This window comes from Gobius niger, assembly GCF_951799975.1.
Source record: "Gobius niger genome assembly, chromosome: 1".
NCBI lineage: Eukaryota > Metazoa > Chordata > Actinopteri > Gobiiformes > Gobiidae > Gobius > Gobius niger.
The window spans coordinates 2,531,418-2,558,962 of NC_136852.1; the positions used below are offsets into that span (position 1 = coordinate 2,531,418).

A 27,545-nucleotide genomic window follows, 5' to 3' on the forward strand; every position below is an offset into this window, starting at 1 on the left:
CCTGCACGTGAGTTTTCATTTACACCAGTATGAGACAAATTCCTAACATGGGGAATATTTCTACCGCTATAGTTTCTAATAAAAGCCCCGGCCTGTTTTAGAGACTGGCTTTAATTTGCCTCCGCCAGCCGCGAACCCGGCCTCTGTCAGAGACCCGGCCACTAATGGAATACAGGCCATTATTAGAGAATTTACGGTAGCTTTTTGCTAGGGTTTACTGTTTAGGCCTTCAACTAGCTTGAAAAAAAGACAAATTTATCCTAAAGATTAAACAAGTTAGCTCACTGTGCACATTTATGTTTGTTTGCAGGATCATGGCCAAAACAATTAAGCATCACCTGGAAGTGGAAGTACAGATAAGGTCTGGTTGATCCATGCGAAACAATAAACGGAGCTCGCCATCCATACGGTCCAGATGTTAGGAAAGACTTTCCAAAGTGTAACCGTCACGATCTTGCGGACATGTAGTTCAGCTGAAGTGGACTATTGGGTTTATTGTGAGGCTTGTTAGATTAGCAACAACAATAATACAAGACTGTTATGTCATAATCGTAAAACTTCAGTGACCTTGGGGGATCTAAATGTTGCCCAAATGAGCTAAAAGTTGGTGTGTAGTTTGATGGTGTCATAGTGAAACCTTTAGGGGGACTGCACTGACACCCTCGTGCACATTCTGTTACAAACGTGTTCAGTTCTGGTCTGTGGGAGCGGCGCAGGGCGAGGTGTACTCCGACTCCGCCCGGTCACCTGAGGGACACACAGGAACATGGATTAATGCAGTACTTTAAAGCAACAGTACGTGAGTATTCTGGCAGTACTTGGTGTGTAGTAGTCGTATATCTTGACCACGGCAGGTTTGAGGTTTTGAACGTCCGTCTCCTTCCCCAGACGCAGAAGGTACGACACGGTTTGGTCCTTGGACAACTGTGAACAGAGGAACGTGAGAAGGTCACAGCAAAAGTGAAGGAGGTCAGAGTAACGTCCAGCTCCAGAACTTTCCTAAAGGTTCTTCTCCTGACGCAGGTTTAGACGAAAACACACACTCAGTTTGCAATGAGATCAAACTTTCAGTTGTTTGTCTAATGAAGCTAAAACAACATAATTTTTGGACGTGATTACACATCGCCTCCTTAAAGGGATGTTTCAGGATCTCTGACATAGGGCCTCATTTCCTCGTTATCCAGAGTGTTGTTGATTTCTGGAGATATTTATTTTGTAATTCATGCAGTTCTTATATTTGAAGAGTTTTGTGGTGCTAGGCTAATGCAAGGCTAGCGCATTTCTATGGTATCAGCTAGCCTGCATTAAAAACAGTGTAACCCGCTCCACAGAGCTCCTGAGGCAAATCACTTATAACACCAGACTAACCATAGGAATGTCTGTGTCCATAGAGTCATGTTTGGAATATAACTGACCTGCATCACATGAATGATCGCATTTTGAGGGACTATTTTCTAGCAGATCACTCCGCTGCTGTAGCTTATACAACCACGAAGCTGATGCTGCTCAAATATAAGTTATTTTAAATGCAAAATGGCTAAAATGATTCTATGGACATAGACGTTTATATGGTTAGTCTGGTGTTATAAGTGATTTGCCTCAGGTGCTCTGTGGAGCGGGTCACACTGTTTTTAATGCAGGCTAGCTGATACCATAGACATGCACTAGCCTTGCACTAGCCTAGCGCCACGAAACTCTTCTAATAAAAGAACTGCATGAATTACAAAAAATAATATCTCCAGAAATCAGCAACACTCTGGATAACTAGGAAATGAGGCCCTATGTCAGAGATCCTGAAATATCCCTTTAAAGGTGCATTATGTATATGACATTTATGTGGAAAAAAAGAAGTGAATATTTGTATGTATTTAACCAGGTAGTGGCCCAGAGGCTGTACGAGTGCTCAGCATTGTGGCTTTGCTTTGGTCTCTACAACCCTCAAGGATCCATTGACGATCCAGCACGCCACAATAAAAGCATTAGTTCATTAGTTCAGCTTTCTTTCTGCCTAAGTATTAAACAGACAAAAAGCTTAAAAGTTGTGTATTAAATTATATTCTTAACTATATTCAATCAATCAGTGTTTTTGTGTGGCCCAATGTCACACAGCTGCACCGAACACTAAGGCAATAAAACAGAGCAGTAACTATGACGATGTAAAGTTCAAGCAGGCAGCGACGAGCCATGTAATGTTGCAAGTACCATTGCTTTTATTTTGGTGTGCTGGATCGAAACAGGAAGTCACCTCTTGGCCAACGTTGTTATGATTTGAAGCCATGCACAGAGTCGATTGTTTGGATGGTTTTCACAGCTAACGGAGCCTCTCCCCAGAAAACCTACAAAACAACTGATCCTGGAGCGTTGTAGAGGCCGCTGTGATGGGAAGTGAAGGCGCCATGCTGAGCACTCGTACAGCCGCGGGGTCACTACAAGGTCAAATACATGTAAATATACCCCCCCCCCCTGCATAACAAGCTCCATAATGCACCTTTAAAGGGAGGTGCAGAGGCGGGGCCTGTCCTTAAAGGGATGCCGCTCATGGAAACTGAGGATCCCCGCTCCAGTTTTATTTAGCTCCATTTTCGCACAATTCATGTTGGTCGATACAATAATATATACAGTATTATATAACAGGGGTGGAACCTCTGGGCACCGCACGATTCAATACGATACACGATAACGATACGCTGATGCTGCGATAATCGATATATTGCAGTTAAACGATACATTACATGCATTTTTTTTTCACTTAAAAGTCATGTATTTGTGGGACGGTGCTGCCCTGTACAGTTCAGACTGAACTCTTCATCATCATTGGCCTCTGTTGAAAAGCAGGGCACAGTTACCTCATTAATGTGCATAATGTTGGTCATTAATGTGCATGACATCATGAAAAGTATCGATATCGGAATTAAAAAGTATAGGTATCATATTGTCTGGCGATATATCGGAAAATTGATATTGTCACACCCCTGTTATATAATATATAATCCTTTGTAATAATAAAATGTAACATATCACAGTAGTTACACCAAAGTGGTCTATTTCAGGTCTGAACATGTAACATTTTAATTTAGAAGGTCGTGCGGATTTACATAAAGGCTAAAATTGGATTTTTACATTAAAACCTTAAAAAAAGAGTTATTACTGCAGCACTTTAAGCCCCGCCCTATTTTAAAGCTGTAAAAACACAGAGGGAACTCACCTCCCGGATGTAGATCAGAACATGGTCGTCTTTCTGCTCCACACGATCCACGAGGTCCTCGAGCTGCAGCTGCAACACAGACACAAGGATTAACAGTAGTAGTAGTAGTAGTAGTAGTAGTAGTAGTAGTAGTAGTAGTAGTAGTAGTAGTAGTAGTAGTAGTAGTAGTAACTCACATTGTTGAGGGCTCTTTGGTCCGGGACAAAGCCTGACAGCATCTTCACGTCCAGGATGATCATGTTGGAGCTGCTCTGTTCTCCAAAGTAACTGCAGGAAAACAACAAACGAGTTTCTGCCTGAATAATAGTTTGATACAGTGATTCTAAAACATCCCGGCCTGAGTAGAAAGTACTTCTACTGCCCCCTGCAGTAACTGTCCGTGTTCTTACTGAGCCGTGAGGTTGAGCGTCAGGACGGTGGAGTTACACTCCATGTGCGCCTCCGCCTTCACCCCCACGCTCTGCTCGTCCCGCGGCGTCGGGATGTTGTAGTGGGTCGAGATCTGAGCCAAACAGACGACTCTTTGAGGACAGGATTCACTCGCTGAGACCCCCCCAAATCAAAGGCCCCTCCCACCCCTCACCTGCACGGAGGCACAGGCGCTCCCCGTCACCTCCAGGCCGTACTGCCCCACAGCGCTCTCCAGTGGCCGCTCCTGGTACAGCAGCTTGTTGCTCTGGTCCACGGTGAAGGACATGGATGGGTCTGTGGCGCCGGGAGGAGCCTGCACCACCACAGAACTGGAGCCATCGGGACTGTAGACCAGAGTGGAGTACAGCGCCAGGGCCTGCAGCGCCACCACCGTGTCCTACAGAGGAATTACAGCTCATTAGCACTGCCGCTGATGCTGAGAAAGAGAGCCGGTACCTGAGTGGACTTGAAGCCGCCGTAGGGGTTCTGTTGGCCCGTGAGCCAGCGGACGATCTTAGAGGCGTATCCCAGCTCCTCCACACCGACCTGGGGCTGCGTGAGGGTGGACAGCAGCACGTACGCGGAGGTCTCCACCGACAGGGAGGCGGAGGAGGCGGCGGACCAGTGCAGGAACCCGCCTGGAGACACAGAGGAGTGTAATACAGGCCCGAACACACCCGTACAGACGTCACAGGGTCAAAATAGTTCCCTTAAGTCAAGCTTTATCTGAGCTACTGCTGTTTACCATCTTTGTAATGATTAGTGGTGATGGGCAGATGATTGTGGAGCTCTGGAAGTGACATGAGCAACAAAAATAAATGGCGTCTCCACATAACTTCAAAATGTTTTTCCGAGATGATATGTTTCCAAAAAAGCAAGAAAAGGCTTAATATGTGAGGGCCCATGATGCATCAGTCGTACCTCCCTCGTGCGCCTGTGAGTACAGCCTCTTCAGGAGCTGAGCTTGTGTCTCTGTGTCTCCGGCCAAACTGAACACGTAGGCCATGAGCGCCGTGGTGTAGACGTTCTCCATGTTCTCCGTGTGGTTCCTCAGGCAAGACAGGCTCTTCTGCAGCACCGGGTCCTACAGGAACACACAAAGGGACAGTGGTAATACGTAGATGAAGTAACAGCAGCAGTAACTGTGGTAGTGAGAGTTTATTCCTTACAGTTGTGGAGACGTTCATCTCCAGGAAAGCAGCAGTGATGTAGGCGCTGAGGGTGACGTTGTCGGACACTCCTCCCTGAAAACAGCAGCAGAAGAACCAGGATTAATGAGAAGAATGTCAAGATGAGAGTTCACGAATATGGAACATGGTCATGGAAGCGATTTACGTTTTTCCCATTGGGCGCCCAGTCCAATGATCAAACAACCCAAATAAATAAAATGGATGAAAACTCCTGTTTATAGGTCGGGCGGTCTCCGTATTGAGCTGACCTTCATACGGTTGTTGAAGAGTTTCTGACCTTCATACAGTTGTTGAAGAGTTTCTGACCTTCATACGGTTGTTGAAGAGTTTCTTGACCTTCATACGGTTGTTGAAGAGTTTCTGACCTTTATACAGTTGTTGAAGAGTTTCTGACCTTCATACGGTTGTTGAAGAGTTTCTTGACCTTCATACGGTTGTTGAAGAGTTTCTGACCTTCATACGGTTGTTGAAGAGTTTCTGACCTTCATACAGTTGTTGAAGAGTTTCTGACCTTCATACAGTTGTTGAAGAGTTTCTGACCTTCATACGGTTGTTGAAGAGTTTCTTGACCTTCATACGGTTGTTGAAGAGTTTCTGACCTTTATACAGTTGTTGAAGAGTTTCCTGACCTTCATACGGTTGTTGAAGAGTTTCCTGACCTTCATGCGGTTGTTGAAGAGTTTCTGACCTTCATACAGTTGTTGAAGAGTTTCCTGACCTTCATGCGGTTGTTGAAGAGTTTCTTGACCTTCATACGGTTGTTGAAGAGTTTCCTGACCTTCATAGGGTTGTTGAAGAGTTTCTGACCTTCATACGGTTGTTGAAGAGTTTCCTGACCTTCATACGGTTGTTGAAGAGTTTCTGACCTTCATACGGTTGTTGAAGAGTTTCTGACCTTCATACGGTTGTTGAAGAGTTTCTGACCTTCATACGGTTGTTGAAGAGTTTCCTGACCTTCATACGGTTGTTGAAGAGTTTCTGACCTTCATACGGTTGTTGAAGAGTTCCTGACCTTCATGCGGTTGTTGAAGAGTTTCTAACCCTCATACGGTTGTTGAAGAGTTCCTGACCTTCATGCGGTTGTTGAAGAGTTTCTGACCTTCATACGGTTGTTGAAGAGTTTCTTGACCTTCATACGGTTGTTGAAGAGTTTCTTGACCTTCATACGGTTGTTTAAGAGTTTCTTGACCTTCATACGGTTGTTTAAGAGTTCCTGACCTTCATGCGGTTGTTGAAGAGTTTCTGACCTTCATACGGTTGTTGAAGAGTTTCTTGACCTTCATACGGTTGTTGAAGAGTTTCTGACCTTCATACGGTTGTTGAAGAGTTTCTTGACCTTCATACGGTTGTTGAAGAGTTTCTTGACCTTCATACGGTTGTTTAAGAGTTCCTGACCTTCATGCGGTTGTTGAAGAGTTTCTTGACCTTCATACGGTTGTTTAAGAGTTTCCTGACCTTCATACAGTTGTTGAAGAGTTTCTGACCTTCATACGGTTGTTGAAGAGTTTCTGACCTTCATACGGTTGTTGAAGAGTTTCTGACCTTCATACAGTTGTTGAAGAGTTTCTGACCTTCATACAGTTGTTGAAGAGTTTCTGACCTTCATACAGTTGTTGAAGAGTTTCTGACCTTCATACAGTTGTTGAAGAGTTTCTGACCTTCATACGGTTGTTGAAGAGTTTCTGACCTTCATACGGTTGTTGAAGAGTTTCCCTGAAGGCAGGAAGCAGCCGTCCGCCCTCTGTCGGCTCTGGAGCCATCTCCGGGACTGGTCCAGGTTCTGTCGGTCGATGTAGACGAACTTGGACGCCTTAGAGAAGCACCGCAGCACGAACGTGGTCAGCCTGAAACACAGAGGAAGAGCGGTCATAGTAGGAACATAGAGCCAGTACTTAATCACTAAAAGTCGGGTTTTGCCACTGTGTGTCTCCTTCAGGCCCTGACCCGGAGGTTGAGAACCCTCACCATGTGTTTCCGTCGCCGCGGCCGAACGCGCTGTACGAGCCGTCGCTGTGCTTGTAGTTCAGCTGCCTCTGGTATCCTGCAAAACAAAAGTCTCATAAGACCTTTTCATGATAAGAAGGGGCGATGTGAGGCACAGGACTGTAGTGACAATAGTGTGAAGACAGACTCAACTAAAACTGAACAAACTGAATCCAGCACTTAAAGCTGCACCACCTGAAGTTTATCATTGAGTTTTAATTTTGAAAGTAGAAGTAGTTGAGTAAAATCTCTCAGCTTTTGCCCAAACTCGTTTCTAGTAGGGCTGCACGATTAACCTTTACCAAATCGAGGTTTGCGCTCCTGCGAAGTAACTTAACCTGAGGATTTTAGAAATGTTCGCCAATCAGAATCATTGAGCCTCTTCCTTTGGCTCCTGCCAATAAAAACTCACTGCAGAAGAATCATGTTCGTCTGCTCTGCAGCCGCTTTGAACAAACTGCAAACTATTCTCACTAATAACAAACGAGTGTCCCACAACCTGCAGGGCGGATTGTTGCTGCCACTGCCTCCGCTCATCACCCTCTGCACGTACAGCATCATTGTGTTAAGGAGAGTCTAATTGTCTTTACAGATAAGATGGTTTAAATATGAAACAAATATAGTTTAGAGCTTGTGATTCGGAGAATGCATTTATGACGCTGAATCGGGAGAAAGTGTTTGTCTGACAACTCCCTGATGAAGCTGAAACGTAATGACTGAGACCCGTGATGTTCAACAGCAGTTTTAAAAGTTTACATGGAAATCAATGCTCTCTTTCATGAAAAATAAAACATGCTGTATATAAAATATCAGAATCACAAATCGTGCCGTAGTTTCCAGCTCTCACAGACCCTTTGCATATCTCAATTGTTCACTTTCATAATATTAACTAATTTAGTGCAAAGGTATTTGACAGGAGGACATGTGGCAACAGGAGAACAGGGGAAGGAAGGGCATCAGGCTGAAGCTCACCGCTGCTGAGGAACTTGAAGGCGCGCTCCTTGACCTCTGGGCTGAGCTGCTGCGTGTCCTGCAGGTACTGGAGGATGTAGATGTTGGGGGCGAGCAGAGCCATGTTCTGCTCCCCACAGCCGTACGGCATCTGCAGCAGACCGTCCAGGTTCTTCAGGGCCCGGCCCAGAATGTCCCCTGGAGTCACAAGAGCAAAGGACACGGAGGTCTTTAAAGACAGAGGACACGGAGATCTTTAAAGACAAAGGACACGGAGGTCTTTAAAGACAGAGGACACGGAGGTCTTTAAAGACAGAGGACACAGAGGTCTTTAAAGACAAAGGACACGGAGGTCTTTAAAGACAGAGGACACAGAGGTCTTTAAAGACAGAGGACACGGAGGTCTTTAAAGACAGAGGACACAGAGGTCTTTAAAGACAAAGTATAGTATGGAGATGTTTTACCGAGGACAGAGACAGAGGCTCGGTCTGATCCCGGGATGACGTTCGCAGGGAGAGACAGCTCCACCTGCTCCTTCAGAGTCTCCCCTGAAACAACCACAGTTTACAGGGTTAAACCAGGACTGGACAGAGACATGAAAGACATGATCAATGAATACAAGAATCCCAACATGTTTGTAGAGCTGTAAACTACAGGGTTAGCAGCTTGATTGAACACTCAAGGACCCTAAGCTCGTTTGCTTCAGACCTTGGTAGCACAAGGAAGGAGATGCCACAGACAGTACAGAGAAATACAAAGAGGAGAGCAAGACAAACGGAGGAGGAGAGGACACGCCTATGTTTATGGAAGAGCAGGGTAAGTTAAAATCTAGGAAATGAAAATAAGTCACTGTATTGTATATTAACTCAGAAAACAAGCTGCAAACGTTGTTTACATGTGCCTACATTGTTACATGATGGATTTCTACCCATTTTTTTCTTGGATCTTGCTCTCGGCCTGATTGGACCTGGTGTTAAACGTTTGAACCACTGCTGCCTTTGGGATCTGCAAGTGACCATTCAAACTGCACTTTCCCCTCAGTGAACAACATTTCCCCCTAATATGAATGTGTTGGACCTTTGGGACAGAGCAGCCAGTTGTAGGTCTTCACCACCTCCGTTCCCTCAGCCTGAAACATGAAACACAGTGAGTTAAATAACGCTGTGGTTTCTGGTGCAGTTTGAGGCGCAGACCTTGACCCGCAGCTGTTTGGTGACCACATCCACGCGGCCTCTGTCCGGGACGCTCAGCACCTCGTTGTCGCACTGCACCTGAGACGGGACGGCCTCCGCCCTCACCGTCACGTTCACCTCACCTGCAGGAAACACACACGGTCATTGAGCTCAAACAGTCCGAGTGGTAAAAGAGCGTCTGTACCGAGGGTCGTGGGGAGCATGGCCCAGCTCAGGGTCTTGGTCTCGCTCCCACAGAGGCAGGACGTGTACAGGTCTCCGGACAGAGGGGTCAGCGTGAAGTCTGAGGAGGCGGCCGGAGTCACGTGAACCTGAGGACACAAAGAAAGATGTTAAAGCAGTTTTCCCCTTCATTGGCCTGCCTGGACTCTCACCATGATGCAGGAGGAGAGGTAGTTGAAGACCGTGGCCTTCAGCTCGAAGCTCTCTCCGCGGATGATGGAGTAGGGCAGCGACAGCTCCAGGAAGAACGGCTGGAAGACGGTGAGCTGCTGACGAGGCGCGAGTCCGAACCCGTGCGGCGACAGACAGAAGGCCTCGGTCTCCCACGTGGTGATGGTGTCGGGAACGGAGAGGGCCAGGGCCGCACTGCCCGACGCCCTGAGGAAGTCAGAGGTTTCAGATACGTCAGGGTTCGTTTGGTCGACTAATATTTAACAAAGGATCAGAGGTGATCAAAGGACTTGATTTCATTACTGAAAGTTCAGATACTATTGGTCAAATATTACTACAATACAAGTAAAAGGTGTGAAGAGAAAGATCAGGTCCAGGCACTCATATTTTGCAAAAGTAGAAAAGGCTTTTTTAATGGGCCAGAAACATTAAAAAGCACACCAACGCGTGTCGGCTTGCGCCTTCATCAGGGTGTGTGTGGAGAGTCAACCAATTTGTTGTGTGTGACTACAGGTGTGTAGCCAGGACAATGAGACACATGCTGTCATAGTCCTTTTGGACACAAGGGGTAGAACATTTCATCTTCACAATATAGTGGCAACAAGACAAAACATGAAGAACAAAATGACAAAAACAAGAGAGGTCCAGATCCTCATTCAGGCCAGGGTGTTCTGTAGCATTAAGAGCATGGATCCAATATGATTCTTTGCCTTAGGCGTAAGACTTTATCGCCACCCCTGGAATTTAAGGTGATAACCTCAATTCCTGACACCTTTAGGGTGTAGTCATGGCTGTTATGGACATCCATATAATGTCTGGCCATAGGATAATTTAGGTTTTGAGAGTGAATGGCATATCTGTGTTCAGCCACTCTGTCCCTTAGCCTCCTTTTAGTGAGGCCCACATAGAAGCACCCACTGGGGCATTCAAGGCGATACACTACATGGGTGGTGTTGCAATTGATAAAACCATTTATAGAATACATCCTATTAGTAGCCAGGTCCATAAAAGTGTCAGTCTTCACCATATTCTCACAATATCTACAATGGCCACAGGAAAAGATCCCTTATGGACGGGAAAGCCATGTGGTGGGCTTAGTGGATGGAAGATAGCTCCTCACAAGCTTGTCTTTAATGGTGGGGGCTCTTCTGAAGCTGACTCCTGGAGGCTCAGGGAAAATCTCTCTTAAGAGAGGATCACTCACAATGATGTCCCGGTTTCTTTGTATCACCTGTTAAACCTGGGTTGCCTCTTTACTGTAACTGGTGACAAAAATGGGCTTCTGGGTTTGCTCCCGTCTAGGTTTAGGAGTGAGCAGTTCAGTCCTCTTCAATGACAAGGCTCTAGTATGAGCTTGAGACAGCAGCTCCTGAGAATATCCCCTTTGGGTAAAGCGTGCTTGCATGTGCATAGACTGACTGACGAAATCTTGGTCAGAATCACATAAGCGTCTAAGTCTTTGGCTGTGTGTGAAACCATCAAATCAGAGCCTCTAAGCTCTAACACTAGCAACTAACTCCTTAACCTTTCATGGGTCGACTGTTAGATCTGTGCAGTTAGGGAACTATAGCTTCAGCTGCATTTTGAACAATCCGTCCGTCCTTAAACAGGGGAAAGGGAAGTGACATCAGCAACAGCTGTTTTCCTTCTTCTTTAAAGTTATTGGTGGAGTGCAGGCCAAACAAAAGTGCATGTCGCCCCCTAGTGTACAGTGTCCAACAACAACATAGTGTCCAAACAAAGACATTTAAGGAGAAAAATTTAGTGTTATTTTATTTCAACAGCTGTTTCATAAAGCTACATTATGCAAATGATCCATGTGGCTTAAGTTTCTACTAAATGAAAACAAAAGCATTTAATCTGTTCACTGAGTTTCCTCTTTAACACTGACATGTGACTGAGCTGTGGGGACGACAACATGGATTTATCACTTTTATAAAGTTTGGCTTGTGCAGAATCTTATTTTTTAATTATTATTTTTATTATTAAATGTGCTCCTGTCAATCAACAGTGGTTGCGCATGAATCACTCCAGGGTGGGGGCGAGGGGGGTGGGGGGGTTTGGCGCAGTGGCTTGTGGGACGGCACATAGCTCCTAATCACCGGTTAGTTAGCATCAGAGGTCCCTATGTTAAAGTGGCTATGATAGTTAGCATCAGAGGTCCCTATGCTAAAGTGGCTATGATAGTTAGCATCAGAGGTCCCTATGCTAAAGTGGCTATGATAGTTAGCATCAGAGGTCCCTATGCTAAAGTGGCTACGATAGTTAGCACCAGAGGTCCCTATGCTAAAGTGGCTACGATAGTTAGCACCAGAGGTCCCTATGCTAAAGTGGCCATGATAGTTAGCATCAAGGCTCCTTTTCCTAACTCCTTCCTAACCGACAGACCAATTCGGAAGCATCTTATCATGGCGGACGCTGACGCACATCCGTTTGGCGTAAGAGCTCTTACCAATCTGCTCGTTTCGGACGCAGCACGCGTATCTGACCGCTAGGGATGTTTTCAATTAACCAAGGGGGATGGAAACTCTCTGCATGCAAGATTGTATTGCGATCTGTTGGTTTCCGAAATATTGACGTATGCAGGATACCTTGGTCATCTTTAGTCATATTTAGATCAAGAAAATGAACGCTCTTACTGTCACATTCCAAATTTAGTTTAAGGTTGGCATTGAGGCTGTTAACATAAAGATGAACGTTGGCAAGTAAAAGCTGTTCAATCGGTTTAAGCTAAAGTGCAACCGGTTTTTATGCTTTGGAAATGTGACTTATTTAGAACATCTGTTCTTAGTAATAACTAGATATAATGGTAACACTTTACATCACGGGCCCGTAAGTCCATGGTACTTACAGTGGTAATTACTAGTAATAACAGTGGTAATTATTGTGGCACTAAAAGTGATAATTACTAGTAATTGGGGTTAGGGTTAGCGAGTCACAGAGTTACCCCTGTATCTCTCATTACTAAGAGATACAGGGGTAACTCTTAGTAATGAAGGTTGTACTTCTATTTACTATGGTACTGACTGGTAATTCAAGGATACTAAAGCAGCAATTCATAAGTAGTAAATGAGGTACTTCTACAAACAGAGGTAATTTCTAGGATTGTGTGACTATAAAGCAACATAAAACAGCATTAGGGAAAACAAGAAGTACAATCTTCATTACTAAGAGTTACCACTGTTTCTAGAAGTACATACCTTGTAATTCTCACTATAGTATCCTTTAAGTACCACAAAAGGTACCTAGAATTACCATTGTAAGTACCACCATAAGTATCTAGAATTACCACTGTAAGTACCAAGGACTTACCGGCCCGTAATGTAAAGTGTTACCGATATAATTAGGAAAACTATGGCGTCACACAGACATGAACCGGAAGCACCGCCCCGTTGTCATGGCAACGACAGAGCGACACGGAGGCTGTGAGCGAGACAGACGTGACGCGGACGTCGTAGAACACGAGGCAGCGCGACGTGAAACAAACACGAGGAGAGTTTTCCTACTGTCGTTCATGAAACACGTCAGGCTCAGTGCATTTATTTATTCATATCATGAGCAGCGGTGACTGGGCTCCCATGTGATCTGGGGGTTGAACCTGTGACCTCCTAGTGAAAGCACTCACCCCACGTCCACCAGGTCCCAGATCCAGGTCTCGGGGAAGAAGGTCCGGAACGTCTCCAGCGGGGGAGGAGGGGGAGGGGGGTGAGAGGGGTGAGAGTGCCAGGTTTCTGTGAAGCTCCTAGATCTGTCTTCTGGAAAACAGACGTCAGATCCGTGTTTAAAGGTACACTACGCGACGTTTCCTGTTAAAATAAAGTGCGTATGTGACCTCTCAGTGACCCCGCGGCTGTATGGGTGGCTAGCTGTTAGCTTAGCCCCTTTACTTTCCATCCCGGTGACTGACCTGTGATGCTTCAGGATCAATCTTATTTCAGGTTTTCGGGATTGAATGTGTATGTAACCATGGATACGGGTCAATCAGCGGTGAAAACCTAAAAAAACATTGATCCTGGAGTGTCCTGCAGGCTGTACGGTTGGGATGTCAATAAAGGCGCTATGCTAAACACCCGAAAGGTCAAATACGTATTAATATCAACTTTTTTTTTTTTTTTTACACAAATTCACATTTAGCCTGGTTGGATCTTAGCAAGACACCAAGTCGAACTTCAGTGTGAAACAAGAAGAAATGGGAGTTTGACACACACAAAAAGAGTCAACCTTTTACTCTCGACTAGTTTGCTTTTGCGGCTGATCAAAGGTTTAAGACCACATGACTTTAAAAGGCCAAATCTGTGCAAAAATGTGGATTCAGTGTCATTTTCTGTCAGGTTTTCTCACCGTTTTCACACTTGATCAGCTGCAAAAACAGACTAACGGATTATCCGGACTGTGAGTCACTCCGGAGTTTAGGTCCCATTTCTTCTTGTCCCAGACTGAAGCTCTACTTGGAAATTTGTTAAGATCCAACCAGGCAAAATGTGATTTGTTTTGCCATTTTTCATCTGCATAAGCAGCTCACCCAACATCTCCAGCTCGGGGTAGAAGCTTGAATGTTGGTGGTGGCGGTATTCTGTCCCTCTGTAGTTCACACAGGACGGAGTGCGGAGGAACAGGTTGGTCGCCATTTTCAGTCCTTTTTCCTGTAAAAATATAAGTAATATAGGTAATATTAGACTTGAGCGCTCTCAGCGGTTTACAAAAACATTTCACTACATGTAAACTGATTAGGACCTGGCTGGGATTGTCGCTCAGAGTCTGTTCTGAAGTGTAGCTGCATCTTGGAAGGAGCTCTTGCCTGAAAAATAACTGCTGTTTTGGGACTAACTAGTCCCTCTTTACCACTGCTATGTCCTATGGATCTTTAACTATACCCCCATGGTCTACACCAGGATCCCCCAGTATTTAAGCCTATATCCAGCCCATACGCTTGAATAGAGGGACTATATTTGTGACGGTAGACAATGGCTAGTCTTGGTTAGCCTGTTAGCTTGTTACAATCACCTACAGCTCATTGTTGATTAAAAGTCTGCAATAAACTACAAAAAAGTCAAGCCCGGCTCAGTGTGTGAAAATCTTAAAGGCTTCTATGTAATTATGGCTTTATTGAGGTTATTAGTGTATTATACTTGTTTTCACAGGATCGATTGGCGCTGCTAATAGCTTGTTAGCTCCGGGTGCTAAACAATCGGCTAAGGCCACTTGTAGATAAAATGTGAGCAATAAACTTCCAAATCAACCAGCGTGTGATCATTGTTAAACGGTTCTTTATGTAGTGGGTGGTTTAATTGCTTTCACATGATCAGAGCTTCAGCTTGTAGCTTTAGCTTTGGGAATCATCAAGGCCTAAACACATTCCCAGCGCAGCCACTCAAAGGAGTTTTCTTGTCACCGCCTTTAATGCTGGGTGTTGACAGTAGTTAAAAGAACCACTGATGTGTCTTTGTAAAAGTCCCTGAGCTGCTGTAGCTCCTCACAACACATGAAGCTAATCCATAATGACTTGTTTACAACTTTACATCTGCAGCACAGAATCTGCCCCGGTGGCTCCGCTCCAACATCACTGTTGGGGAAAGCTCCTGATTGGAGGATGGGAGGGCGTCTCACCTTGAGGATGCTGTAGACGTCGTCCTTGTCCCCGAACTCTAGGTAAGGCCTCGGATATCGGATCCTTCTTCTGTCGCGAACTTTCACACACCCCAAATGGTCCTCCACTTGATCAGGGAAACTCTGCGCCTTCACCACCGGCAGGAGCCCGAAGAACTGCAGATTTTTTGAGCAAAGAAATGTGGTCAATTCCAGAAACACTGCAGCTAAATCTGTTTTAGACCTTAACTGTGAGACTCGTTTATGTAACGTTTATGAGCGATGTCATGATTTTCCAATAAATTTAGATTTAATGTCAGTTTGAATAATGCTTTTTAGTGACATTGAATGACTCGATTTGATCACTGCTCCTAAAGATCGCGCCAGCGACATTGAGGATGGGTCAAATGCAGAGAACAAATTTCTCTACAGAGATTAATAAAGGATAACTTAACTTAATGTACCATGTCTGCGGTCAGGGTTTTGCCTGGTTTCTGGATGAGGACGCTCTTGTCCACGGCGCTGAGTCCACACAGAGACAGAGGAGACGCCGAGACCTTCAGGGAACTGCTCTCCCCAGGCACCGAGGAGGGAGGAGAAAACTCCAGCTCCACCTGGATAACACACAAGTATAAGAACTCCTCACTCCTCCTGCCGCTCCATCCAGGACTCAGACCTTGTTACTGAAGCATTTCTCTGTTTTGAAGTCGTGGGACGCAGCGATCACACTCTCACTGGGCATCACGGCGTAGGCCACGACAGTCACTGCAGGAGCCATGTCCGGGGTCATGTCCATCCTGAACGTCAGACTCCCCTGTGTCACTGAGAGAACAGAACACATGACCTGCAGCTGAGCACTCACTCACTCAGAGTAAAGACTGTTCCTGAACATGGCTCTAGTTTTCTCAAAAGGAAATCAAACATACATATGTCCAGTGGATTTGATAAGAAAAGGAGATGGAGAGACATTAGGCACATCTTTCGAACCTTCCAACCTTCTTCACGTCATGATCTTTTATTCTATTCATTTGTTTATTTGATCGGGACAGTGCATGGTAATGAACATATGCATGTAAGCAAGCCATGCTGGATTGTAGCCTCAGCCGTCCCCCACTCACACTCTCACACACCCTGGCCTATTGTACATGTTTTAGGAGAAACTGGAGTACCTTGAGGAAACCTACGCAGACACAGGGACAACATGCAAACTCCTGAACGCTAACCGCTGTGCCACCGTGCCACATGATCCTGCCCCTACATTGTTCTAACCTTAACCCTAAACTGCATTCGTCCAATGAGAATTCGTGGGGGCGTGGCTTATGGCCACGCCCCCATAGCACATTAGCTCCACAACACGGAGAGAAGCAGCCAGGGCCGGATTTAAGTAAAATGGGCCCCGGGGCTTACGTTTTTTCAGGGCCCCTCATAATCAATATTTATTTAAATAGTGTCTTAACAACATCTGTATATACTGTATGTCTCTCTGTCGGACTTCTCTCTCTCTAAAATGAAGGGAAAAATGAATGATTTTTTAAATTTATTTGAACATGCAGATACATATTTAAAAGGGGGGTCTGGGGTTTAGACCTGGTTGAGTCCGGGTTTATTCTCTGTTAAAAAAAATCATCTGATAAATGTGATGGAGAATGAAAAGAGAGAGGGAACTAGCTTACAGCCCGTATTGAGTACACACTTTTCTATGTATGCCCAGGGGCCCTTCAACCTGCCGGGCCCCTGGGCACAGTCCCTGTAAGCCCCTTCCGGCCTTGGAAGCAGCTGCAGAGGGGAAAACAAACTTCCCTACGAGGACAATGAAATGTACCTGAACCTCATAAATCTGTGACTTTGTTTCTCTGTTGTTTGCAGTTTCATGACTAAAAAGTTACTGATTGTTACTTGATAAAGTCATTATAATCTAATAAAGGTTTGTAATTGTAATGAGTTACTGCCGGTCAGTGACGGTGCAGGGCGGTCGTACTTGTGTCCATGTAGTTGCTGGAGTATCCGTGTTTGACGATGACTCCTCTGGACAGGACCTGAGGAAGAGGAGGTTTATTCTCTGCAGTCGACACAATCACAAACACAAGTACTGCTCCCGTTACTACAACTATGTTTACAACTGCTGATGCTGCTGCATAATGAGAGATAATCACACTTTCATTGAATCAAGTCAATCTTTCTGTTACTGTCCTGGTTTCAGGTCAGCAGTTTTCTCCTGTAATAACCGTTTATTTGTCTTAAGGCTTCCAAACACTGCCCGATTAGAAACACCCTGTCACTGTTCCTCACCAGGTACATGATGGTGGCGGTGCCCTTACTCTCCCCGACAAAGTCGTACGTCAGGGTGAAGCTCTCCTGCCCCTCACAGGCCAGAGTCCGGTCCCCGCCCTGCACCTCCAGAGAGCTGGAGGTCTTCCTGTGGAGCGACGGCGGCTTGATCTCCGTGAGGTCCAGAGACGCTTCAGTGAAGTGAGGGTTTCTGTAGCTCGACATGTACTCACTGTAGAGACTCGCCTGAGAGGAAATGTACAACACATTGGGGTCAAATTATTAGTGAAACCATAAAAACACGGTCCAAAAATCCAAAGGTGCAAAAACCTCCATGACCCGGCCCGGATAAAGCAGAAGAAAATGGATGGATGGAAAAAACACTTAAAATGATCCATCCATCCATTTTCTTCCGCTTTATCCGGGGCCGGGTCGCGGGGGCTGCAGTCTCAGCAGAGATGCCCAAACTTCCCGATCCACACACACTTCCTCCAGCTGTTCTGACCCCGAGGCGACACCAGGCCAGCTCGGAGACATAGTCCCAACACCATGTCCTGGGTCTTCCACGAGGCCTTGTCCCACTAGGACATGCCTGGAACACCTCCCGCGGGAGGCGACCGGGAGGCATCCGGAACAGATGCCCGAGCCACCTCAGCTGGCTCCTTTTGATGTGAAGGAGCAGCGACTCTACTCCGAGCTCCTCTCGGGTAACTGAGCTCCTCACCCGATCTCGAAGGGTGCGCCCAGCCACCCTGCGAAGGAAACTCATTTCGGCCGCTTGTATCTACGATCTTGTCCTTTCGGTCATGACCCAAATCTCATGACCATAGGTGAGGGTGGGAACGTAGATCGATCGGTAAATCGAGAGCTTTGCCCCGACTCAGCTCCCTCTTCACCACGACAGACCGATACAGCGACCGCATCACTGCTGACGCCGCACCGATCCGTCTGTCGATCTCACGCTCCATCCGTCCCTCACTCGTGAACAAGACCCCGAGATACTTGAACTCCTCCACTTGAGGTAAGGACTCCCCACCGACCTGAAGAGGGGAAGGAGAACCATGGCCTCAGATTTGGAGGTGCTGATCCTCATCCCGGCCGCTACACACTCGGCTGCAGACCGCCCCAGAGCAGCTGAAGGTCCTGGTTCGTTGAAGCCAACAGAACAACATCGTCCACAAACAGCAGAGATGAGATCCTGAGGCTCCCAAACCGGACACCCTCCGTCCGGCCCCTGGCTGCACCTAGAAACTCTGTCCATAAAGGAAATGAACAGAACCGGTGACAAAGGGCAGCCCTGGCGGAGACCAACACGCACCGGGAACAGGTCTGACTTACTGCCGGCAATGCGAACCAAGCTCCTGCTGCGTCATACAGGGAACGGACAGCCCTTAGCAGAGGGCCCCGGACCCCATACTCCCGGAGCACCCCCCACAGGGCACCACGAGGGACATGGTCAAACGCTTTCTCCAGATGCACAAAACACATGTGGACTGGTTGGACAAACTCTCGCGAACCCTCGAGCACCCGATGAAGGGGATAGAGCTGGTCCAGTGTGCCACGACCAGGACGAAAACCGCATTGTTCCCGACCGCCACACGATGTTGCAGCCAAGACAGTCCTACAACATCCAGAGACTTAAGGCCACCGAGGAGCTTTCTCACCACCTCGGTGACTTCAGCCCCAGTGATGGGCGAGCCCACCTCCGAGCCCCCAGCCTCTGCTTCCTCATCGGAAGACGTGACGATGGGATTGAGGAGGTCCTCGAAGTACTCCTTACACCGCCCGACAACATTCCCAGTCGAGGTCAGCAGCCCCCCACCCGCACTGTAAACAGTGTTGGTGAAGCACTGCTTCCCCCTCCTGAGGCGCCGGATGGTTTGCCAGAATCTCCTCGAGGCCGACCGATAGTCCTCCCAGACCCAAGTTTTTGCCTCTGTGACCGCACGAGCTGCAGCACGTTTAGCCTGCCGGTACCTCTCAGCTGCCTCAGGAGTCCCACAAGCCAACAAGGCCAGGTAGGACTCCTTCTTCAGCTTGACGGCATCCCTTACTTCCGGGCGCCACCACTGGGTTCGGGGATTGCCGCCGCGACAGGCACCAGAGACCTTACGGCCACAACTACGAGCAGCCGCATCGACAATGGAGGAGGAGAACAGGGTCCACTCGGACTCCATGTCCCCAGCCTCCCTCGGAATCTGGGTGAAGCTCTTCCGGAGGTAGGAGTTGAAGACCCCACTGACAGAGGGATCCGCCAGTCGTTCCCAGCAGACCCTCACAACACGTTTGGGCCTGCCAGGTCTGACCGGCTTCCTCCCCTGCCAGCGGATCCAGCTCACCACCAGCTCAGCCCCTCTCTTCACCCAATTGTCCGAGACACGCGGCCGGAGATCAGACGACACAACTACAAAGTCGATCATCGACCTCCTGCCTAGGGTGTCCTGGTGCCACGTGCACTTGTGGACACCCTTGTGCTCGAACATGGTGTTCGTTATGGACAAACCGTGACTAGCACAGAAGTCCAATAACAGAACACCACTCGGGTTCAGATCGGGAAGGCCGTTCTTCCCAATCACTCCCGTCCAGGTCTCACTGTCGTTACCCACGTGGGCGTTGAAGTCCCCCAGTAGAACAATGGAGTCCCCAGTCGGAGCACCATCTAGTACCCCTCCCAGGGACGCGACCCTCTCGTTCACTGGGGTGAACTCCAACACGTGACGGCTAAGCTGGGGGCTATGAGCAAACCCACCCCAGCCCGCCGCCTCTCCCCGCGGGCAACTCCAGAAAAATGGAGAGTCCAGACTCTCTCGAGGAGTTGGGATCCGGAACCCAAGCTGTGCGTGGAGGTGAGCCCGACTATATCTAGCCGGTATCTCTCAACCTCCCGCACAAGCTCAGGCTCCTCCCCCCCCAGCGAGGTGACGTTCCAAGTCCCGAACGCCAGAAGCTGCGCATGCGGACCAGGTCGTCGAGGCACCTGCCTCTAACCCCACCCAGTCCTCTTAACATGAGATTTGCTTTAATTCTGCAGGAGGTTTGAGGGACACATTTAGCCCCAACGTTTGGAAATAACACATTGAGAATCTTGTGAAGTTTAATAAAGCGTCTGAATGAGGTGATGTTAAAGTTCACCGTGAGAGCGAAGTCTCCGGGGAAGCTGCTGGTGTTGACTTTGAACACGGCCAGTCCGTCCCCGTCGGTCCGAAGGCTCTGCAGGATTTGGTCGTCGGATTTTAGGTGAACCTCAGTGTCGGAGACCGGAGTGTCGTTGTGATGCACAGCTTTCACCTGAACACAACACAGACAAGAGACACACAGACACGCAGACACGCAGACACGCAGACACGCAGACACACAGACAAGAGACACGCAGACGCACAAACACACAGACACACAAACACACAGACACACAAACACACAGACAAGAGACACACAGACACACAGACACACAAACACACAGACACACAGACACGCAGACACGCAGACACACAGACACACAGACACACAGACACACAGACACACAGACACACAGACACACAGACACACAGACACGCAGACACACACAGAGACACAGACACGCAATATGCATTATATTTGGTATATATACATTTTCTGAGAACAAATGTATATATTAGATTGAGCCAAGTGTGTGGAGTTGTGTGTGGTCTGTACATTCACGTCCAGGATGTCTCCTAAGTTGTATCTCTTCGGCGCGTCCACAAACTCCACTTTCCCGATGTGATACGAGAGCTTCACCTTATGCTCCACGAGCCGCTCAACATCTGAAGGAAAAATATTGAATGAACCTGCTGAGCCGTGGTGTTCAGAGTTTGTAGATGGAGCTCACCTGTTCCTGCTTCAGTCATCTTAGCTTTGATATAATATTCGTCCTTCATTCGGGAAAGAGATTCATTCTTGAACTGATCCATCTGAACCATGAACGTGGCACAGCCTTTATCCACCTGAGAAACACCACAGGATATTGTACAACATTAGGAGAGAGTCGGGGAAAGATGAGCCACTTGTTCCTTTGGTGGTGATTGTGTAAAAACAGTAGATTATACAGTGGCGAGAAAAAGTAGGTGCACCGTTTGGAATTTCTCACATTTATGTCTAAATTGGTCCCTAAATGTGGTCTGATCTTCATCAAAATCATGTAAACAGTGTCTGCTTAAACTATACTTTAATACAAGGGCTCACTCACAGTGGGATGCAAAAGTTTGGAACCCCTTTAACTTTTTGACATTTTGCCATACTGACCAACATCAGAAAAAATTTAACCTACATGTATAATTTTCTGTATCAGGCCAAAAATGTACTTTTCACTCAGAGTGGGGGTTATTTTACTGTAAAGGTTTTGTCTGGAAAGTTCAAATCATGTAAAGATCAAATCTATAATCTTTCATAAAAATACAAATGTTTTATGAGCGGTTCACCTTACCCACTCTCCCCAATACACTGATGCAAACACAGCTTTGGGGCCATGCAGGTGTTCCCCCTGCTGAGGCCTCCAACAGCTGCGTGTCTTTGATTTCAGTTCAGCGTTTAACACCATCAACCCGAGCAAAGCAGTGGACCAGCGGCTCTCGCTTGGTCTGAACCTCCTCCTCTCCAACAGAGCACCGCCCGTGAGGCTCAGAGACCTGTAGGTCGCACATCGCCGTAGTAACACATTGGAACGAATGACGAGCTCTGGCCGCCATGTTGTGATTGGCCTTTAGAACGGCGTGCAATGTAAACCCATAGGACACGCCACTCATTTTTGTACTTGCTTTTGTAAAAACAAATCAGCTAATGTCATAGCAGTAGTAGTAGTAGTAGTAGTAGCAGTAGCAGTAGCAGTAGCAGAAGTAGTAGTAGTAGTAGTTTTGTTTACCTGCTTCTGTTCTTTGTGGCACACAGGCTTTAAGTCCATCAGTCGGCGTCTGCTGGATCTTCTGGGTTCGTAAAGTCTGCACATCTGAACCTCCACTGACCCCGGCACCGACTGACCAAACGTGTATCTGCAGGAGATCAAGAAATCATCAAGAAATCATCTAGAAATCATTAATAAATCATCAATAAATCATCAATAAATCATTATTAAATGATTAATAAATGATTGTGTTGGGAGTTTGTGTCAAAGCAAACTTCACAGATGTTTTATATGAGTGACTCACTTCGCACACACTTGGAGCTCCACCTGTTCCAGCGCGATGCTGACTTCAGCCGGAGCCTTGATTTCCACAGAGAACTTTGGGAGAACTGGAGGAGAAACAGAGCGCGGTAAAAACATTCAGAAACCGAGTCTTTCTGTTTCATCGATTATACATTTGTATCTTCATGATCGTCACTGATTAATCAAACTTTTGTATCAAGTTTTTAGTCTGAACTTCGAGCTGTTACTGAGACGGGATTGGCCAGTGATAAATCTGCAAATGCGTCGATGTTTCCACTAGGGATGTGACGTTTCTCGATATTATATCGAATCGCTCGATACGTCCTCTTCGATTCAATATGCAAATCGGCATGTTTATTTAAAAATAAATTTTCAAGCTTTACATCATGTCATTCCCTTATTAAAAACATGCCTGAAGTGTTGCCTTGGCACATTCACGTATTTTCGAGTAGTCTGTAAAAACTCTGATGGCGGCCATTTTAGGGATAGGTTTGCCTGAGTCCTCCTAGGAACGCCCCCACCTCCTGGAGACGCCTCCGAGCTTTCGTCACCAGCCGAGTAACCAACCACTGCTCCTCAGCAGAACCCCCTCCCCGCACTGTCTAGCCCTAAGATGTAAACAGAGTCATGATGGAGGATTAGCTTCATGTGTTGTGAACCGGAGTTACAGCAGTTCTGAAACTTTTACAAAGACACACATCAGTGTTTCTGTTACCGAAACACCCAGGATTCAAACCGGTGACAAGAACGCTTATTTCAGTGTCTGGTTCTGCGCTGGGAATGTCTTAGGGCCTTGATGATGCACAGAGCCTCCGGAGAAAGCTAATGCTAAGCTAAACCTGAGTCATCACGTGGAAACGAGAAATATGCACAAATAAAGTCAATAAAACCACCACACACATAAAGAACCGTTTAACAATGATCACACACGGAGCCAGGCTTGTTGATTTGGAAGTTTATTGCTCACATTTCATCTACAATGGGTCATAGCCGAGTGGCTTTCTCCCGGAGCTAACAAGCTAGCCGCGACAAGCTAACGGGAAAATTCACTGAATACAAGCAGCATATTATGCATTGAAAACGTCACTAACACAGGCAACTGCTTGAAGCAGCCTTTATGATGATCACACACGGAGCCTGGCTTGTTGATTGTGTAGTTTACTGCTCACATTTCATCTACAGTGAGTCGTAGCCGAGTTGTTTCTCCCAGAGCTAAGGCACTATTAGCCGCGACAGGCTAACAACCTTCACCTTCACAACATTCATTGAAAACAGGCAGCATATTATGCACAAATAATGTCAATAAAGCAGCAACTACTCGAAGCAGCCTTTACGATGATCACACAATGAGCCTGGCTTTACACATGTGTGGTTTATTGCAGACTTTTCATCAACAATGAGCTGTAGTCGATTATAACAAGTTAACGGGTATCCTCGAAAAACCATTGTCCACTTGCACAGATAATGTCCGTCTTTTGAATCGTATGGGCTCCTGCAGATCCTGGTGTCGTCCATGGGGGTATAGTTAGAGATCCATAGGGCATGGCAGTTACAAAGAGATAGCCTCCAAACCGCAGTTATTTTTCAGGCAAGAGCCCCGTCCAAGCGTCTGGTGTGGAAGGTTCGTCTCCAAATAATATCCTGTGTGGCCATTGTTCACAAAGTGATAAACAGTAGCTCCTTTCCAACAATAAAAATTAAAATGCACGATCGTAGTTTCAATACTGTTGAGTCAACGAGCGGAGTGTTGCGATGCCACAGACAGCGTGTGGAGGGGGCGTGTCGGAAAGGGTCAGAGGTTCTTAAAGAGACAGGGGCCTATTTCAAGCCATTTGCTACCGCCATTTTGAAAGAGCAATTTTATACAAGGCAGTTATTCTAATTTACTGCATTGACAGACCAACAGAAGGTTTCGTCATCATTGTAGTGTGATATAGACTAGTGCTATGTGGCTGAAAAAAGCATAATACCCCCTCTTTAAACTCAATGTGCCATAAGTTCCATAAATATATTTGAAATAAACTGAAGAGAGATCACATTTAAGATCTGGTTTGATCTGGTAAACTCAGGAGGAATGAGCTGTATCAAATGTCAGAGTAATGTTCTTGTATATGCGACGCTGACATGTTGTTATGAGGAGAGCTCTTCATGCATGTGTTACTATTAAATGCACGAGTCGAGTATAAGACGACTGAATATAGAGTCGCCACATTAGCTTCCTTTGGCTTTGACTCCTTTTGAGCCTCCATTACTGTGGAACAATGTCAGTTCAAAAAGAAAATAAGGACGTAAGCAAAAACACTAAACTAAAGTCTTTTCAAAGGTCTACAGAGCTGAGCTCTTGAATATCTCGCACTAGAACCTGTTTTGATACAACACAGCAGTGAGTGAAAAAAACAAGGTAAAAACATGTGAACTTCATGACATTTTGAAAGACGCTGCAGGTGTAGGGTCTTTTATTTACTGACATTAAAGCTAAGATGTTAAGGAGAAATGTAGTAGTAGCAGCAGTACTGTAGTACTGTAGTAGTAGCAGCAGTACTGTAGTAGTACTGAAGTAGTATTCTCACCGTATTTGTTGACCTGGAAGCCGTGTGTGGTGGTGGATCTGCCTGAGGTCACAGACACGCTGTAATCCCCCTGTCTGGCCTCTGGGGTGAGGTGGTAGGAGAGCTGCAGGATCTTCCCCTCGGAGCTGCGCTCTAACCACTGTGCCACGCGGTTGTCCAGCGGGTCCTGATTGATTATAATGAGTGATGATAATGTTCTGTCTAACACTCACTTCATTTCTGTGACTTTACCTTTATCTCAATGACGTCGTACTGAAACAGAAGCACAAACACGGTCAGATCCAACAGGAAATTCTAAATAAGGTTAATCTTGCCTTAGATTGTCCCGGGCCGGCCCTGCTGTTGTTTCTGAGTAACATTTATTTACCAGAAATGCCCCAAATCTGGAACCGGCCCAGGCCTGTGCACTTTAGCCCGAGTCATTTCAACAGCTCCAAACATTTACTCAGACTGATAAACTGCTTCACTCACAGAAACCACGGCCGGACGCAGCCTGGAGTCCAGCGTCACCACCCGGAAATGCACTGGGGACAAAGAGAGACGGGTCAGGACACGAACCCCTGACCACGGGCTAACCACTCTGCCACTCACCCGTCTGTCCGGGCAGGTACAGCGGCTTGTCCGACTGCACGAACGTCCTCACGCCGTAGTTCCGGATCTGGATCTTTCTCGTCTCTTTCTTCATAAACTGTTTCCCCTGAACGTCCACCTCGAAGTTCTGGATGTCCGAGTTCTCCACCACCGGAGCCTGGAGAACATGATCCAACCACAGGGTTTTCTATGTGGAGCGTGTTTTGTTCTTCCTGTAGGGCTTTGTCCTCACTTTGTTGGGCTCATTCACCTCTGAACTCCCGCCTGAACCGAGAGGGTCTTTTTCCTCACGTCGTCACATTTTTTTTCCATCATTTTTTTGTTGGGTATTCAACTCTTTTTTGTCACTTTATTTTTATTTTTTTGTCAATATTTTATCCCATTTTTGTCATTTTTTCGTCAATTTTTTGTCATTTTTTTGTGACATTTTTGTGACATTTTTGCCTCTTTTTCATCAATTTTCGTCACTTTTCTGTCAATTTTTTCTCACTTTTTTGTCACATTTCCATCATCGTTTTCGTCTCAGTTTTGTTGCTATTTTTACAGCTTTTTTCCAGAAGCTTTTGGACTGGGGTAAAGCCAAACTGGAGAAAATGTGCTCGGTTCAGGTGGGAGTTAAGGGGTTGAAGGGCGTCTGACCTGGAAGGAGCTGCAGTCGTGCTTGTCCTCATCGTAAGACTGACTGTAGATGGTTTTCCTCTCTCCTCTGGACTCCAGAGTCACCGTGACCGTGAACTCCTGCTTCACCGGCAGCTGCAGGAGGCTGACGCAGAACTGGACCTCAGCACCGGACTCCACCACCGCGGGCACCACCACCAAGAACTTCCTGCAACCACCAGCAGAGAAGAGCGTTAAGAATAGAAGAGTGATGGGATTAACGGCTCGAGTCTTTGGGAGCCGTTCAAAAGATAAAACTTTAAAAACTCACAACATCTATTTAACCTCTTAACTCCCACCTGAACCGATCCCATTTTCTCCAGTTTGGCTTTACCCTAATCAAAAAGCTTCTTGGGGAAAAAAAGCACACAAAAAAACACAAAAAATGAGAAGAAAACAAGGATGTAAACGTAACAAAAATGTGACAAAAAAATGACAAAAATTCAACAAAAATGTGACAAAAACTCAACCAAAAAGTGACAAAAATTCAACGAATTCAACACAACGCAGCAACAATGCGAGGAAAAAGATCCGTTTTGTGGATCTTAGCTTTCAAATGAGGTGTTACACAGGCCTATATAATGGCTAAAGAGGACAGAATGCATTTGGTTTAGGCGGGTGGGTAAAGGTTAACAAAAACATATTTGTGAATAAAATCTTGCAGAAACAGCATTTTAAGGTAAAGCTGAGAGATTTATGACTCACGGTTCTGCATTGGTCCTGAGGCTCAAAGCCGAGAACAGGAGCAGGGCCAGGGCCGCGCTGCTGCCGGGACGTCCCATCTCTGAGTGAGGCTCAGCTCGCTCCAAACGCTCTTTCTGAACCTCGGCCCCTGAAGCCCGAGCTGACCCTGTCTCCTCTGTCCCGCCTACAGTGTCAAAAAACGATGAGCAAACACTGAAACCCTGTCAGTTCAATTCTGTTTGTTTGTAGAGCACAATTCTTACACAAGACAATTCAAAAAACAGATTAAATCAATAAAAAAATCTACATAAAAAATTGATCAATTACAGTAAAAGGCAAGAGTGCAGATAAAATACTTTCAGTGTAATATTCATGGGCAAAAAGAACTGTTTTCAGCCTGGATTTGAACATTGTCAGAGTTCAGGCCTGTCTCACATCCTCATGTTGCAGATTTCAGCTTGAGCCTCAGCGTGTTTAGTCCTGACTTTGGGAACCACCAGGAGGCCCCTCCCTGAGATGGTTCATACGGCTCTAACGTGTCAGAGATGGACTCTGGTGCAGAGCTGTTTTAACCCCTTAACTCCCACCTGAACCAAATGCATTCTGTCCTCTTTGGCCATTATATAGGCCTGTGTAACACCTCATTTGAAAGCTAAGACCCACAAAACTGATCTTTTTCTTCGCATTGTTGCTGTGTTGAGTCAC

The 27,545-nt window shown here is 46.4% G+C and overlaps 1 protein-coding gene across 1 annotated transcript; it reads right to left on the reverse strand.

The window, feature by feature from the left end:
* Positions 1 to 662: 662 nt before the first annotated feature.
* Positions 663 to 26,943, reverse strand: LOC306979385 (alpha-2-macroglobulin-like). Its single transcript, XM_079578299.1, has 35 exons — positions 26,862 to 26,943; positions 26,139 to 26,325; positions 25,500 to 25,656; positions 25,380 to 25,432; positions 25,140 to 25,160; positions 24,909 to 25,074; positions 22,340 to 22,424; positions 22,057 to 22,183; positions 21,028 to 21,142; positions 20,853 to 20,962; positions 20,313 to 20,468; positions 17,202 to 17,426; positions 16,891 to 16,948; positions 15,589 to 15,734; positions 15,377 to 15,526; positions 14,934 to 15,089; positions 13,849 to 13,969; positions 12,952 to 13,081; positions 9,308 to 9,533; positions 9,118 to 9,244; positions 8,934 to 9,055; positions 8,818 to 8,869; positions 8,205 to 8,288; positions 7,762 to 7,938; positions 6,772 to 6,847; positions 6,494 to 6,650; positions 4,786 to 4,860; positions 4,538 to 4,700; positions 4,073 to 4,254; positions 3,789 to 4,013; positions 3,595 to 3,707; positions 3,382 to 3,472; positions 3,206 to 3,274; positions 819 to 924; positions 663 to 747 (listed from the first exon to the last, which is right to left on the reverse strand). The coding sequence occupies exons 1-35, from the start codon at positions 26,936 to 26,938 to the stop codon at positions 689 to 691; spliced, it is 4,344 nt and encodes a 1,447-aa protein (XP_079434425.1). The 5' UTR covers positions 26,939 to 26,943; the 3' UTR covers positions 663 to 688.
* Between the last annotated feature and the right edge of the window lie 602 nt (positions 26,944 to 27,545).

What these genes read in the sequence shown, in the direction of transcription:
- LOC306979385 (XM_079578299.1), bottom strand. Translation starts at nt 26,938, where the DNA reads ATGGGACGTCCCGGCAGCAGCGCGGCCCTGGCCCTGCTCCTGTTCTCG. An exon ending in TGCGTCCGGCCGTGGTTTCT is followed by an intron (nt 25,161 to 25,379) that starts GTGAGTGAAGCA and finishes CTTCTGTTTCAG; the next exon opens with TACGACGTCATTGAGATAAA. An exon ending in CCGGAGACTTCGCTCTCACG is followed by an intron (nt 17,427 to 20,312) that starts GTGAACTTTAAC and finishes ATTTCCTCTCAG; the next exon opens with GCGAGTCTCTACAGTGAGTA.